The 17,253-nt window shown below is 36.2% G+C and overlaps 4 protein-coding genes across 4 annotated transcripts; 2 read left to right on the top strand and 2 right to left on the bottom strand.

Moving 5' to 3' along the window:
* Window positions 1–3,299: 3,299 nt before the first annotated feature.
* On the top strand, window positions 3,300–3,569 carry RB195_007866 (uncharacterized protein; the record flags this gene model as incomplete). The annotated part of the gene is made up of 1 exon (XM_064181733.1): window positions 3,300–3,569. One exon carries the CDS (start codon window positions 3,300–3,302, stop codon window positions 3,567–3,569), a length of 270 nt encoding a protein of 89 aa, XP_064038500.1.
* Window positions 3,570–3,999: 430 nt separating this feature from the next.
* RB195_007865 (uncharacterized protein) lies at window positions 4,000–4,629 on the bottom strand (the record flags this gene model as incomplete). Its single annotated transcript, XM_064181732.1, has 2 exons — window positions 4,000–4,368; window positions 4,546–4,629. 2 exons carry the CDS (start codon window positions 4,627–4,629, stop codon window positions 4,000–4,002), a joined length of 453 nt encoding a protein of 150 aa, XP_064038499.1.
* Window positions 4,630–6,064: 1,435 nt separating this feature from the next.
* RB195_007864 (uncharacterized protein) lies at window positions 6,065–7,026 on the top strand (the record flags this gene model as incomplete). Its single annotated transcript, XM_064181731.1, has 3 exons — window positions 6,065–6,104; window positions 6,167–6,245; window positions 6,909–7,026. 3 exons carry the CDS (start codon window positions 6,065–6,067, stop codon window positions 7,024–7,026), a joined length of 237 nt encoding a protein of 78 aa, XP_064038498.1.
* A 2,887-nt stretch (window positions 7,027–9,913) lies between these two features.
* On the bottom strand, window positions 9,914–15,903 carry RB195_007863 (uncharacterized protein; the record flags this gene model as incomplete). Its single annotated transcript, XM_064181730.1, has 10 exons — window positions 9,914–9,971; window positions 10,086–10,182; window positions 10,255–10,483; window positions 10,554–10,771; window positions 10,839–10,929; window positions 10,999–11,141; window positions 12,154–12,225; window positions 12,301–12,487; window positions 15,090–15,235; window positions 15,873–15,903. 10 exons carry the CDS (start codon window positions 15,901–15,903, stop codon window positions 9,914–9,916), a joined length of 1,272 nt encoding a protein of 423 aa, XP_064038497.1.
* Window positions 15,904–17,253: the final 1,350 nt, after the last annotated feature.

The following is a 17,253-nucleotide window of genomic DNA, read 5'->3' as shown; positions in this document are numbered from 1 at the left end:
CGCCTCCTTACAAACCACTTGACAAGTGCCCTGTGAGATTATGCAATTTCTACGCATTGTTGTACAGAAAAAAAAAGATATTAAATAAATGTCATACTGAAAGAAATAATCGTCTGTTTATATTTGAATTGTATTTTTTTATCGATTGATTCTATTAGTCGTGTTACGACTAAAAATATTGACCGTGGAGATCCATTGTTGAAAAATAAAAAAAGACCCTAAGAATCTATTTTCTATGTCTATATTTGAGCTATATATTTTTTTATCGATTGATTTTATTAGTCGTGTTACGACTAGAAATATTGTTAAATTTGGTAACCTCAAACAAAAAAAATATTCCACGCTCTCAACATTGCGCTCCAATCTAAGGATCTCAGAATTCTGATCTCATTTAATCGATCACCTTGATCATTTTGACACCCATTGCTCGTCGATTTTGTCGAGCGAGCCATGGGGGCCAAAAAACTTCTGTTTAATGCTATTTCTTTAATTTAATCTAATTTATGTAAAATATTAAGTAAATACAAATATGTTTTTAATTACATTTTCGTGGATATCTGAACTACTGAAAAGACTACCTTATGGACGTTTTCTAAAAGGTCTGCCTTGTTTTCGGGCTCAGCATCCTGATCGACTGTCATTGACTATGTCTAGAAACAGAATCTTCAAATTATGTGGATATAATCCTCAATGGTGGACTAGGACTTGTAGTTACTAAGTTAAAAAAAAGAAAACTGAGTAAAATAAATGATCTCACCAGCATTTTTTTCAAACTCCAGGATAACAAATTCCGAATGAAATACGTGTGTACAAATTTTATTGTCCATCAATGACTGGAAGTCACGAATGAATAATCTTTTAGGAATGAAAGGATTTGAAAATCCGACCGAGACTCGAACTAGAAACTCTTCTTCCGATCTCCGCTGCGAGTGTTTGAAATTCAAACAGAATCGTTTAGATACTTTTACTTAAAGTGGACTAAAAACGTTCAATTTATCCCAGAAATTTGCGAACAGCTTCACAAAAAATCCAACTCTGGAAGTATGTTTGGAAAACATATTTAAAATAGACTTTTCTACTCAATAAAGTAATTCCAGCTTCATGACAATGACCTGCTCTTGAAAAGGAATAAAAATAAAATAAATAATAAAGTAATAATAATAATAAAGCAGAACATAGAAAAAGAAATAGAAAATTAGAATAAAGATCACTCCAAGGCGGTTTCTGTATTTCACAAACCAAAAATTATAAGAAACATAGCAACAAAACAATGGACTTGGTCGTCTACGTGATCAAATGCAGCATACCACAAAATTAAGGGTGTGGGAGTCTCTTCGCCAATCGAAGGGGTCAAAGGTGTATGACCGTGAGCATCGGCACACTCAATTCCCCATGATTATGCAGAAAAACGGCGTGGGAAACGGGCACGAATCCTCCTACGAGGCACCTAATAACGTATCACCTGCGAGAAAGCTCGCTCGTTGGCAGATGCGGCGCGTATGAATATTATGGCGGATTTACACGTTATTCGATGCTTTAGGAGGGGATCCGCTGCGACAAGGTCGTTTCTTGCGCCGTTTTTCTGGATAATAAGGGGGAGATATAAGCGTGATGCTGGTGAACTACATCACTAAACCTATTCATGGGGTTATCTCAACAGTAAAAAGAAGTAATACTGTAATATAGCTCTATGTCGCAGGAAAAAAAGGAATTTACTGATTACTACAGTTTTGATGTCAATATCATATTCTAATGTATACAGACGAGATGATAGTTCCCGTTTGATGAGGTGTTCGATGAGTCAATCACAGAAAAAAAGTCATTCTTGCGATATCTGACATTTCAGACTTGAGAGAGATTCGTTGAGAAAATCCAATCAAAAAAATAGAACTGTATGGAAGTCAAATAATAGTGCACTACTAGAGAGAGTGGCAGTGATTTCTCATAGTTCGGATTGAGTCAAGTAGGCAGCTATCATCGACGCGGATGATCGCGATGGAGGCGTGGCCCAAGATAGGCCTCGCCGGTACGGTTCCTCATTGTATATCTCGTCTGTATCAGTCCACTGGTCCAGCAGAGAATGGTCTGCCCGCTCAACTCAGACACTCGCTTTGTACACTTTCTATACCTCCCCTAATAAATATTCCAGTGAACCACCTCTTTGGTCTGTTCCACACGTACACTGGAACCGTTGATCTCTAGCATCAATATCGGTGAATGGTTAATGGCATCCCCGAAAGGGGAAGGAAAAAAAAAAGAAAGAAAAAAGGGTTTTTAAACCAAAAAAAAAGAAAAAGGGTTTTTTAAAAAAAAGAATTGGAGGGGGGCCCCATTTTTTTTTAAAAAAAAAAAAAAAAAAAAAAAAAAAAAAAAAAAAAAAAAAAAAAAAAAAAAAAAAAAAAGGCTCCTTAAACACGCCATTACACCCGCATCAAAAGAGTAACATCTTTGAGGCCTGGAGAAGAGACTAGCTCATCATCTTCGCACTTCACTGCGGGACCTAGCCGTTTCTTGCAGAAACATTTTCAGTGCTGAAACGAGTTGAAATGTATGTCCGCTACATGTTCCGCGGATAAATTTTTACAGGATACCAATGTGTCCAACTAAGGCGCGTTTTTCCACTGCAACTGGAAAAAAAGCTATTGGATACCGACTCTGGATGGGCGGAGCAATATGTTGCGAGTTGTGGTTTTTGATTGATTGGTTGATTCGGGATCTCTCCAATGAAGTAGAGCATAAGGTTCGGGGTATAGAATATGGGAATTCAGTTTATAGCACTTGATTCCCATTAATCGTCGTGAAAAAAAGCGTGGGAACACTGTTTGTTCCTACGAGGTACGTTAGAACGCGCACCTTTGTACACGCTCTGGTCCCCTCAGCACCTTATTCACTGGTTCTACTCAATTAGGCTGGTGAGGAGACCCCATCCATCTTCGACCGCTCGCTCATGGACGCAGTGCTTGGAGTGGTCTCTCGTACCTCGTAGGAACAAAAATAGTTTCCTACACCGCTTTCGATTCAACTCTTCGCGAACCAATGCTCTAACTCACACTCTTATTTTCAAACTACTTCATTCTTAAATATAAATTACTCTGAACAACTGGCCTTATGAAATAAATTTCTTTGTGGTCATGAAAATTGTGCTTTTGCAATTCCCTTTGCTTTCTATTTGTTGCGAAAAGCCGATAAACTAAAATAAACAGCCGTTATCTTCTCAAACTACCATATTATTTGATGTTTTGTTTGTTCCATTGATTGTTCTTTGGTGCATATCTTTCAAATCCAACAGATATTGCGCCATGGAATTATTGGTTTTTCTTGGTACTGATAACCTGGATGACTGGTGCTACAGAAATGAGATCTCGAAGAGTTCAAAGTTCAAGGTGGAATGTTTGCTATCAGCAAAACTTCAGAAATTATGCGAGAAATTCGTCCGACCTCAGCATAAGAATGGCTTGCAAACAGTGTCCGAATCTCTACGACGAGTTAGAAGGATTATGAATATGCCTTCTGTTGGATACATCCAGTCCTCACAATTTGAACGACCAAATCTCTCCACAAGTAAATAGGTAAACTCTTCACCTACTTTTCCAATCACCAACTTAGCGTTCACACCGAATGCTCATCTTGGATCAGAGATGCCTAGCATACACCGCTGACTGATCGATCACGAGAGCAAATGATTCGAATGTCTCATTCAGATCAAAAGAGTCATTCGAGTCATATGGTGCGAGTTCCCGCGTTATCGACAGATATTCGCCGTCGCAGTTCATTTTAGTGTCTTCGGCGTCGATCCAAAATGCCTCCAGCAATTTTCGAGCAAACGTTTTCGATTGGTGCATCAAAGACTAAGACCCTGATTTCAAAGTCTGCTCGATCGTGTTTTTGTATTCTGTGGGTACCTAAAAGTTCTTTCTTTTTATTAGGTTGTGTCGAAAGTTCTCGGACAAATTAGCAATACTTTTATTTATTTAACGATTTTTAAGCGATAACTGTAAATCATTTGAAGTATGCCCCATTGGCATCGATGGTCTTCTGCCAACGTTTAGGCAAGTCGTAGGTGCCCTTGCTCCAGAACGCTGGGAACGGCTTCCTGAAGAACTGCTCGAGTGCCTTTTTGATGTCGTCGCAGGTTTCGAAGTCTTCACCATCCAGATGACGTTGGAGATAAGAAAAAAGGTGGTAATCCGAGAGAGCCAGATCTGGGGAATACGGTGGGTGTGGTGAAATGGTCCAGAAGAACTTCTTCAGTTCAGCCTTAGTCGTTTTTCCGATGTGTGACTGAGTGTTGTCGTGCTGGAAGTAGACTTCGCACTGCTGCGGGAGTGCATTTTCGAGATTTGTCTTCAAATTCTTCAGCTGGTCAATCTAGACGTCTGCGGTCACTGTACAACCCTGAGCGAGCAGCTCCCAGTATTCGCACCACCATTTTAATGTAATAGTGTAGATTATAATATTGTTAGAAGATTTTATAAAAGTAGTATTTAATTGTAGATTGCTCTGCCTGGATTTTTTTTGCTCTGGATTTTTCTGCCCTTTACATACGTATCCACGAGTTGTGAGGGAAGAACGAGCGGTCATCATATGTTGATCCATTCCTATGATCACGATAGCGACCAGATATTGCATAAACACGTGTCGATTTTCTTGTCGCTTCAATCCAAAGAGAAAAAAAACCTGCAACGTCGAAGCAACCTTCAAGGAGTGTGTTTCTATTCTTTTTCCAGTAACTTGTTTGTTTCATCATCAGCCAAATCCGTTTTTTTCTCTCATTTTAATAGCGAAGTGTCCTCAGAAAGAAAAGCATGTTTTTTTTTTAAATTATTTTTTAATTTATTTTTGGAAAGAGCACATGTACTTTGTTTACTAAACGATCAATACTTGGCGATCACAAAAAAAATTCCTAGAAGGAAAAGTTCCTAAACACTTTTTGCGCTGAATTTGTGATTTTTTAAAATTTATTTCCCTGAACTATAGCCAGGACTGGTATTGATTTTTTTTGGAACAGCTAACAGTTTCGGGATTATCGCCTTCGTCAGAGTCTCGGAGAAAATCAACCTGCAGAGAATTTAAAACAATCACCGATTTATCTTCTCAATCGTTTCTAATCACTCTACAGAAGGTAACATGTGACCATTTTTCCTTGACATGCACATAGCAGATTACAGTTATCATGCTACCGTAATCGTTGGTCGCTATTATTCGTTTGTGCTAGCAGCTGAATCAACTGGAATTTAGCCGTTCATTTGTTATCTACCACCTTTTGCAAAATGTTTTTTCTGTTTATTTTCCACTTGATTCATCGTTAAGATTTCGGACAGTGTTGATGGACACGTATGACCGTCTATATATAGCCTCTTAAAGTTACTGTCTGTTTGTACAATCCCGTCCCAGTTACGGTTCACTTTAACACTTTGCATTTTCATGGAGCGAAGTGTTTTCCCGTACTTGTCCTTTCCCATGGATAACCTCCTTAACTAATTTAATAGACCATAAATATACAATTACTTTCTGTTGCTGGCTTCTCCACGACAACATTTGCGTAATGCTAGGGTTCGGCTATTTAGGGTTGAATTTTTATTTGGGGTAGGGGTTATTTAAGGTATTTAGGGTTGGCGAACGAAGTTAAGAAATTAGAAATTTAATAGCGTATTGCTTTGTAGTCTACAATTTTATTAGTTATTTCCAATGGAATGATTTCCTCATCAAAAATTAGTCGATTTTCTCCAAACGGCTCCGAAGTGTGGTGATTTTCGCAAAATTCGTCGTCTAACCGGTTCGGCTAGAGAAAATCATTGCGCATATTCATTTAATAGCGTATTGATTAATGTGGCGACGAATTATCCGATAATTTAGACAATCTCCCTCAAAAACTTCCACTTTTCCGATGGGTATGGTTCTTTACACAGTAATGTAACGGTTTATTCGATTTTCCCGAATGACTTTAATGCGAATTCTGGGACGAACACCCCCAGATAACTGGTCGCCAGGGATTTTATTGTGTCAATATTTATTTGTTTACTTATTGATTTGCTATAGATTCCGCTAAAAGTTCCTACAAATCATGAAATATCTTGCGTTGTTCTTCCTTCTCATTCTAGCAGGTAAGAACATTCATATCCACCTTCTTGGAAATTTCTTGGATCGATACAGGATTTTATTTAAGTGGCAATAGAATCGAAAAGAAACATAAGATGTGATCAGAAGCTGGACACTGGAATAAAGTGCAGGAGATTGACACCGCGGTGAGTGTGGTGGCTATCTGGCCATCTATCATTTTTTTAAAAAAGTTATTATATATAATATTATATAAAAAAGTTATTATATATTATTAGTCATTTGTATTAATACCATTATAAATTAATTAATTGAATTACGAAAATATAATTCATTATTTTTATTATATTATAATTCATATCATGATTGTCATTATGTCATATTATTTATATTGTTACATTATTTACAAATTCTATAAGTTCATGATTTATGATTTATGATTTATGTAATTTTATGATTTATTCAATTAAATTATTTTTTTTTGCTTATGCTTAAATGCTTAAATTTGTATTTAAATATTTTTGAAACGTACGCTTCATGCTTTCAACCCGCTCACACGAAAGATTTCACTCGTAAAATCCATAAATATCGATGAACTCCCTTCAACAATTTTAATAAACTTTAATTTCATTTTAATAAATCATGTTTTCGGAAAGATATATTTGTTTATAGATTTTAAATTGCAATCTAGGCAGATATTAATCAATTAATTAATTATTAACTAATTAATTAACTTATTTTCATCAACTAATTAACTTAATTCTTTAAATTAACCATTAACTAATTAATTAACTTATTTTTATTAACTAATCAACTTAATTACTTTAATTAATTAACTGACTTATTTTGAGGTACGCATACATGCCACGATTGGATAAATGCATTCAATTCCAATATGGCGGATGTGGAGGGAATTCGAACAATTTTGAAAGAATGAGAGACTGTGAAGCAACTTGTGTGGGAAAATAATACTACGATATTGACTTGAGACCGAGAACGTCCGAGTAAATATTTCGCAGGATCTTCTGCTTGATGACAAGTGAGCGACCGTGAATTGAACTCTACACAACGAGCTAAATTTTGATCTACTCTACTTGCGACATTTACAGATCAAATCGCAATTTCAGCTTAATACCATCCAGTAGTTCTGACCTCATTTCAATTTAATACCATTCAGTACATAGTTCTGACTTCAATTCAAAAATTTATAAAATTTAATTTAGACGAGAAAGTGCACAAAACTGGTTTAAAAAATTACACAAAAATTGAGTTGAAAAATTACACAAATATTTGTTTAAAAATTGCATAAAAATTTATTTTAAAAAGTTACAGAAATATTTATAAACATTCACATATTTATAAATTGCACAAAGCTCTGTGCATAATCTACTGCCTCTATCTATGAATAAATAAATTAAAAATAAAATCTATCTATGAATAAAAAAAATAAAAGAAAACTCTATCTATGAATAAAAAAAGCTAATATGTCTACTATATCTCGGTCTACATCCAGTATACTGTCCCCTAGGAGGATAAAATAGAAAAGGAAACTGTTGGACGTTCTTTTTTCAACTGCCTTATTCAGGAATATTTTGTCCGTTTCTGGAAAGCAGCAAAGAGGTCAATTGTTTCATGAAAGTTACATTTATTCACAATTCTAACCGGGTCCTGGTGTTTGTAATTGAATAGCGGCCATCCCATGATAGCGGATAACGGGGAAAGAGATTCACAGAAATACTCATACTTCTTCACGGGACCTGAGCATAGGAAGGACCGCTGTGGATCCTAGCCGATGGGATCCTCTTTTCCCTACGATATAACAGCAGAACATCGTATTTAGGCCATTTTTCAAAGTGAAAAAGCGATGGGAAGTGACGTCATTGAGTTGAAGATTATTCCAGAGTTATAAGTGGGAGTAAAAAAAAACGTCACTAAGAAAAAGGATAGAGGGTAAAGTTGAAAAGGAGGATCGCAACGACTCCACTAATTTTGTTGGGGCGTTTTCATCGTATTCAGGCGATTTTTCAAAGTAAAAAAAGCGATGTGGAGCGATTCCAGTGAGGGAAGAGTCATCCCAGACTTATAACTGGGACTAAAAAAAACGTCACTAAGAAAAAAGACAGAGGCTAAAATTGTGAAGGTGGATCGTTTCTCCTCCACTAACTTTATAAGGGCCCTAATGCAGTCGAACCTTGGAACGGTAAATAGGGTCCCGGCGGATACCTCCGAGACATTACGTGACCAGTGGATATGCCGTCGGATACGCGAACATATCTCGACGAGATCCCGCTCCAGTCGTTCATAGTGACGCAGACTGTTGTCTTAGATGTTTTTTGGTCATGGAGACACAAAAAATCACTCAGTTATATAGAAATATGTAAAAAAAGAATGATGAATTATCGAAATTACCGTATAAATTAAAGAAGTATGTAGTTAAAAGTACTTGTCATTCTGTGTGATGCTCCAATAAGAGAAGGGAAGTTTTTGAGAGTTCCGTGTGGATATTACCCTTAGGATATCGAGAAATCTTACCAAATGAACCCTTTTTTTCCAACAGGTCAGAGATACAGAAGGTCCTTTTGTCTGAAAATAAGAGTAAGAAATAAAATAAATAAAAAATAAAGTAAATAAAATAGACAAATAAAAAAGTTGGGACTTACAGGATAACGATAATCTTCATTCCAGTTACTTTTGAAAGCTTGAATGTTTCTTTTTTAACGAAAATTTTCATACACACCTGCAGGTGTTTTCAATAAATAAATAAATAAATAAATAAACAAATCTAGCTTGAAGCTATTCGACATATCTTTTTGCGGGTGTAGTGTAGCGGTTAGAGGTCCCACTTCCTGCACATTCGATCGGAGGTTCGAATCCGCCCCAGTGCTCACCATCCCTCCGGGGTCGATAAATTGGAACCAGACTTGTCTGGGAAGGAAAAACACTGACTTGACCCGTTGGCTAGCCCCGGCAAGTCATTTCATGGGCCAGTTACACGTTCGTGAACCTCAAGCGATTCTGAATTAAAGTGAACGTAGTGGCACGGGTCCCAAGCGGATTAATCAATGCCAGACAATTTATCCTTTATCCTTTTGTGCTTTATTTGGTACGGTAAGAAACTTGAGATCACCTCACATCACGACATTCCAGTGGATATGTGTGAGTCTCCAAAAAAAAAATTTAGGTGCTCGTGAATTTTATCCTAGCCGGTGATGCCGCGCATGGATAGCAGTAGGCGAGTGTAGTCAGCTATTCCGGTAACAACGAAGGTGATCCTGAGGATACACTCCATAGCTAATACATAGCTCCACCAATGTTCATAGCATTCTCGCCGGGACCAACGCTTGGATTATAAATTGTGGATTTCTTTGCTTAAATTAGTGTCGTTGTTTTAGTGTTTCCTTAGTAAATTAAGTAAATAAAAAAGCAAGCAAACTACTGATTTTGAGTGGTTGGCTTGGGCTGTAACCGAGATGTTTCTTTATTGATCTTTCTTTATTATCCTCTCTTAATTGAAATTTAATATTTATAGCTTATTTGCTTCCAATTTAATTAATCTAATTGTTAAATATCTAATTGTTACTATATTTGTTTACTAATATGTGATTGTCTTTCAATTTTTTTTTGTTGTGGAGCAAAAACTAAATTTAAAAGTGAATTTTACTGCAATTTTTACGCTGTTGTAAATATGTGAAGCTTTTAATTTTATGCGATGCTCAGAACAGTTCAATGAGGAATTATTACTACCATATTTATACAGTATTCACAGATAAGGATCGTTAGTTAGTTTGTTTTTTTTTTCAAGAAAAAAATCCACGACGAATCAGTAGTGATTGTACGAGAAAATCTACGAGTTCAGCTAAGCCTGTTTCTTTTGAGCGAGAAGTCGTCGCCGTCGTAGAATTCGAGCAATAACTCTGAAATCGATTAGTTGGGCAAAAATCGAAGAACAAGGATTAGCGATGAATCCTCGGTTCTTTAAATTTTAAATTTAAATTTTTTTCTGGACGGATTTGTTGACGTCTGCTGACCTTCTTCTGTATTCCGATTGAACTTCAGCTGCATTCGTAAAAGTTTGCCCAACATTAGAACCATATGAGTTTACGCCATACTTTTCAGAATATTGATCTAAAAATATTAAAATTTGAATATTTAAAGAAGACCTCTCTAATTATTTTTTTTCAAAACTAGGATGCTAACCTAAGGGATAATTCGGTGGAGGAGGAGGTGGTGGAGGAGGAGGAAGCTGTTTGAAGACCGGCTGTGAAGGTTGCTGATAGGACGGCTGTGGAGGCGGTTGATAGACCGGCTGTGGTGGTTGTGGATAGGAAGACTGCGCCTGCGGTTGTGGATATCTGTTCACAGCGCCACTTTTCGGAGGACATGGGCAGTACTCGCCATCCTGACCGGGCACTCCGGGTGGTCCAGGCTGAAAAATTCCATACAATCGCCCTGTAAGAAGAAGACAACTAAACCCCGTCTAAGAAATCCCAACGTACATAACCAGGAGCTCCCGGTGGTCCTAACGGGCCAGGTTTCCCAGGCGGACCCATGAGACCAGGAGGTCCCGGAGTTCCGGGCGGTGGACAATAACCAGTTGGTCCAGGTCTGCCGCTGGGCCCAAGCCTACCAGGAGGTCCTTTTGGACCTGGCAGGTGGACCTGGACGGTGAAGGAACGACCAGGTTGGCCTGGTGGTCCTGGTAGACCAGGTTGTCCTGGAAATACAGAACCCTCATTCATTGTACTTATATATTCCCACAAAAATATGTTTTTTTTTGCTACCGTCATTTCCACGATCTCCAGGCGGACCACATGGGCCTGGTTCTCCCTGATACGCAGTGGCTCCGAGAGGCCCAGGAGGACCGGGTGGGCCCTGTATGACAAAATTTATAAAATAAAAAATATTATAAATTACAAAAAAAAACGGATAAGCTGTTGTAACCTTTTCGCCTGGATAACCCAAATTTCCCGGTGGTCCTGGCGGTCCCACTGGGCAACGAATGCATCCGGGTGCTTCCTGTCGATACAATCCCAGCGCAATCCCATTGGCTCCACGCTGTCCGGGAATTCCAGGATAGCCTGGTTCTGTAAATATATGCTGCGATGTTCGAAAAGTTTTTATGGATCCACATTTACAGTACTCCCAATGTTCTACAGTATCCTCGTATTTTAATCAAAGTACTCGAAAATTTTGAAACATTCATGGCCGTATGTTTTAATTTAACAAAAAAAAAAAAGGATTTTTCTGGTCCAATAGCGGTCACAAAGGATTTCTTGGTGAAGGAATGAGCCAAAAATCATACTATAGCTCATATTATTCCCGGTTCATATAGTTTTTTTCTTGTTTTTTCCAGGATATTAACGGAACTGAAGGTGTAAAGTCACGGTGTATCCATAATAGCCGCTTTTTAATCGTATACTAAACCGGTTCCTAGCAAAATGTATAGACGAACCAATAATTTGATCGAAGAAAGGTATTATTTGTACCCTAAAAAGAACTTTTCCAAAGATTTTCTGGAAGTGGAAATGAGTGGTTCTGAAGAAAATATTTTTTTTTTGGAAAAATTAAATGAACACTTTCAGTTGATAAAATAAAATTAACTTAATTAAGGTTGTTTTTCATCAGTTCCTGAAGATACGTTGATGAAATGAGAAAAAAAAACCTGCGCAAATTTGAGATTTGTACCTCAATTTCCTTTTGAAAAATTTTATTTATTTATTAATTATTTTTCTGTACCATTTCATATTTATTTGTTTAGAAATTTTGTTTTTTCTCAGGATAGAAAGAAAACTTGCACAAATTTGAGATCTGTTCCTAAGAGATCGAACAAATTCCTGAATCTCTCTGATTCCTTCTAGAAAGTTTTATTTCATGTTTTTATATTTTATTATTTATTATTGTTATTATTTATTATTGTTTTTTAAATATTATTTTTTATTGTTTATTTTTTATTTTATTTTTCATTTTATTTTAGCTTATTTTCTGCATCCTTTTGTGTCTTCTTTCTTTTTTTTATTTATTTTTCTTAAAAATCCTGGTTTTTTTTTCGGGTGAAAATATCAGATTCCGTAATCGAAGCTCTCCTATCGTACCTACCTCCATCGGAACCAGTTTGTCCAGGTGGTCCTTGCGGTCCCGGCGGGCAATTATTCGCTTGTGGTGCACAATCTGTGAATAATCAATAGATCGAATTATCGATCTTACCTACTACTTCCGAGTCACGTGACATTTATGGAAACTTACTGCATGTCTGCGATTCGACGAACGTATCCGTTGGTAGCGCATATTGTTGCGGATTTATTTGCGTAGGTGGCGTATAGTAGGAATTTCTTCGCCATATGTTCCGCTCGCCGCTTACGCTCCTGTAGGCGGATCGTGGTGCTCGTTGCAGTAATGATTTCATATCGAACCATGCTTCGTTAGAGTAATGCTGGAAGAAAATCCAATTAGGACCCATAAACATAACAATTATTTAATTACATCAAAACTTTGATTGTTGGTTTACAATTTTCAATATGACTATTAATTATTTATTTTTTAGTTAACTTTCAATATAATTAAAAATAAATAAATATTTTTCATATTATTCAAATTATTTTTCATATTATATTATTCAATATAATTATTCCATTTTGTTCATATTATTTTTCGTATTATATCATTCAAGATAATTATTTTCAATTAACTTTCAATTTTATTTTAAAAAAATAAATAATAATAATAATAGTAATGGCAATTTTCCGTGTAAGAAAAAGGCCTTTACGGAATTCATTCTAAAGAATTTCTATTTCTATTTAGTAAAGTAAACTATTCTATTAACTATCACCTATTTTTTTCTACTAAGATTCCTTGAAAAAAATTAAAAAATGATTAATATATTCGAAACCACGAGGTTATTCAGAACATTTTAGTAGGCCATATCATGCATGGGTCAAGATCCTCAATGGGCTCTTCTTCTCGTCTTGGGTTAAGTTAACCTCTTCATAGAAAAAAAAACGCTTCCAGAAAGCGTGCTGGTTTTAAGAACAAGAATCTCATGGGAGCAACTTTACCTACACAGAAATGAAATAATAAGAAGAACGGCAACGTAAGCTACATAAAGAGTTGATTAATTTGCAGAAGTTCTTTTTTCTTGGATTAAAAAAACTGAATAAAAAAGGATTTTTCTTCAACCTACGGGAGTTTGCTGTACTGTGCTGTAAAATCGGCCTGTACATCTACAGTAACAGGAAAACGGGGTAACCTCTACATCACAAGGATTACTGTGTCAGCAGCCACTATCAGGAAAAATTATCGCGGAAATTCTTCCGGAAATATTTGTTCTTATATTTCTTACTGTAATCTCCTTCTCTACTGCGTTTCTGCTGTGTACAAATAAGTACATAAATAATTAAATAAGTAAATAAGTAAATAAATCAACAAATATGATAAAGAAGATTCCTCGAGCTCTCTTTTTTTCTCCAGCACGTATTTTATACGTGTACACAGAGTATTCACTCTCTTTCAACCACATTTTGATAGGATGAAGAAAGGGAAAACTTTCAAAATTTTCCGCAAAATACAAAATTTTCGTTCGATTGAAGAAGGAGACATAAAATCTTCGATCTTCTTTCCACTTAGTGGTTTATTCATTCCTGAACCAGTTCACCCCCTAAGGAGGTCGATGAGCTGCAGAAGTTGATAAATTAGCATAATAGTACGATCGATCGCATAAATTCCATGATGATGGAAATTCTGGAGAAAATAACAACGATTCAGCGTTGAATAAATCTATTCCAACTTATTTATTTATTTTTCATTTCAATTCCTCAAAATCGTAGAAAAAAAGCGGCAAAAAATATCATTTGTGCCAATTTTGCTTTTATATAAAATTTAGGGAATTTTTTTTTTGAATTTGCTTAACAGTGGCAGTTCGTGTGTACGATTCTTTCGTCGAACATATCTCTATTAGAGTAGGAATCGAAGAAATGTTTGAATAAAGACTGTACATACTATTTATTAGGTCGCGCGTGTAGAAGGGAGGAAATTATGCGCATTTGTAACGTTTCCGACATCCTTGACTCAATGGTCGGAAGAATTTTGAGTATTTTTTTTTTGTGTTCTCAAAAGATTTCTTTTGTAGAGAATATTTTCAAAAATCTATTTACTGACCATCTATTATATAATGATATATTATTATATTTTATATAATATTTTTTATATGTTAACCATTTCTATTTGGCTGAACCCCTAAGGAATTTTGGCTTTATCTAAAATTTGGCGAATTTTTTTAAATGCTTAACAATCACTGGAGGTCCTAAGAAGTAAGATAGGTGTAGTCGCAAATAGGAGATTTAATTTATTTAAAATTTTAAAACTCAATTTATTTAAAATTTTGAAACTTATTAAAAATTTATTTAAATTTCTTCCCCTCCCCCTTCGCATCCGTAGTAATTGTTTCCTGAATTATTAAGTGTTTCTTGGATTTATATTACTACTATTATTGTTAATATTATTATATTTTTTCGACTTTATTCTATGAAATAACACAAGAGTAAGATATTATATAGGTATAGTCGCGAATGGAGACTAATTTATTTAAAATTCTCTCTTCCTCCCCCTTCCCATCCGTGATAATTGTTTCTTGAATTATTTATTTATTATTATTATTATTATTATTATTATTATTATTATTATTATTATTATTATTATTATTATTATTATTATATTTCTTCGATTTTATTCTGAGAAATAGCACAAGAATAAGATATTATATAGGTGTAGTCGGAAACAGGAGACTAATCTATTCACAATTCCCCCTTTCTCCCCACTCCTCCCATACAGCTACTAATAAAAGTATCTCTCGGAATTTTCTCGGATTCTGGATCATCGAAGACATTAGCCTCTTAAGAAGAGCACATAAATTGTGAGTCCCCCGTAAACTTTCACTGGTTAATGTGCTAGTCACGCAGAAACCGTAGTTAGAACCAGTTAGAAGTATATATATCTACACATTATAGAGGATTGAGAATACAAATACAGAATAAACGTACCTTCCATTCCTCAAGTTCCCTCAACGCCTCACTATACACCTCATTAATTTCGTTTGCTGTGAGAAAAATGGTGATCAGGGAGATTGTGAGCAGCACAGCGGCGGTGGCGACACTTAGTTGAGCCACCGTTTGAGTCGACATCATCCCTGAACTGAGATGAATGGATGTGGATTGTGCAGTGAACTGAACTGTAAACGAAAATGATGAGAAAATTGAGTAGTTTCTGGAAGAAAGTGCATTCTATTCTAGCCAGGAAGATGAAGGAGAAAAATTAGCAACAAGCAAAACTAGTCGCTTAATTCTCTTCGCTTCGTTCCGTTGCTTCAATTAATTCGGATGTGAGGGAAAAAAACGGCTTTTCTCCGAGTTAATGACTCAATTGAACGCTATGGACGAGTTTTTCGGTTCCGGGACACCGTAGGCGAACATTGGTTGTGGTTGTGGATGTGGTCGAAGGTGAAACCGAACGTTTCATCAAGCGAAGCGCTTCATGCAGCGCTTTATGCGAGATCGGCCTCAAGCCAGCAGCCAGGTGAGCGACGCCGCTGTGGAGGAGACGACGACGCACTGCTGAGGGATGATGTGCGATTATCGCACCTCCCTTTATAGTAGCAGCGACGGAACCCGTCCCTCAAGTGGTCGCAGCAGCTCTACGCCCTCCGCGCGCCATCGCCGCCGCCACCGCCACCACCTCCACGCCGTCGGTAGCATCGACATTGCTCCACACATGCGGGCGGCTGTAAGCTTTGATGTCTGAAAAACCAGGTTCTAAGCGGTGCCCACCGATCCACAGCAACCTCGCGTCATGAGTCATTGAAACCTCATCCTAAAACGGGCTCTGCTGTGCGTGCTTCTTTTCAAGTTACTCAGCGGTGGACGGGATTCGATGTGATGGAATCGGCCGCCACGACACCTCCTTGACTGCTGCATGGAGCACATCACCGCCAACACCACAGCGCCACAGCCTCGTCTCCTCCTGCCCCTGGAAAACCTGCACCACCTACGTATTTGAGGGCACATTTCCGCCACAAAAAAAAACCGAAAGAAAACAAAGACTCGAAAAATCCTTGAGGAAAGCGGATGAGGGATGAAGATTCGCTGTTACGCACTGATTCCCACGTTAAAACTAAAGATTTATGAAATTAATAGGTCAGATCGGATACGTAATGAATCAGAACAAAACCAACTTTGTTTTTTTTTGCTGCTAAATTCAGCATTAGCTTTGAGGGGAAAAAACAGAGGAAAAATAGATAGAAAAGAAAACAACAATAAACAGAAAACAGAGAGAAAATAAAGAGATACTTTTGAAAACTAAAGGTTAAGAGAACAAGAAATAGTAAAGTAAAGAGATAAAGAGTAAACCATGTAAAGAGACACCTTAAAAAGTCAGGAAATATTTGTTTTTTTTTAATTGAGCTGAACATAAGGTTGTTGCAATCCTTTACAGAAATTTTTAGGTTGGAAAAGAAATCGGAAGCAACTAAGTCCAAACATAGAGAAGTGGAGCAAAACTCAAAAAAAAAGTATTTAAACAAGCAACTGTTTCTGGAACTTTTCCCACCTGAAAATGTCTCAATGGTGGGACCCAGTTCTCATTTTGAAAGTTCCAACAACGTTTCAACACATTAAACATGAATACTAGTGAATAGAATCGTTTAATTTTTCTCTTTTGCGGTTTCCCCACTAAAGAAAAAAGAAATAATAACAAAGTAATTAAAAGTAAAAATACTGAAATAATAAGCTAAATTAAAACTGTAATAATGGTAAAAGAAGAAATAAAAATGTAAAAATGTGGTAGTCAAAAAGTAAAAAAAAATCATTAAAAAAGATGCACAGTCACTCTTTTCAAACCGAGCTTACGATCAAAGACATCAATGGTCTCAAAAGGCATGAATTTTTTAGTTTAATTTAATTTAATTTTAATAGTTTATTCAAATTAATTTCATACATGTATTTTTCATCTTTGTGCATGAAAATGTTCACCAAAATAGCTTCATTTGTTTGAAAATTACTTAAAATTGTAAAAAAATTATAAATTATTATAGGATTATATGTATTATATATTATTATATACATTATGTATTATTATATATATTATGTATTGTTATATATTATATTATAGAATTAGTTATTATAGAAAATCTATCTTGCTCCTTTGTTTTGG

Source organism: Necator americanus, chromosome I (genome assembly GCF_031761385.1).
Source record: "Necator americanus strain Aroian chromosome I, whole genome shotgun sequence".
NCBI classification, from domain to species: Eukaryota; Metazoa; Nematoda; class Chromadorea; order Rhabditida; family Ancylostomatidae; genus Necator; species Necator americanus.
This window is presented reverse-complemented; position numbering and strand designations above follow the sequence as displayed.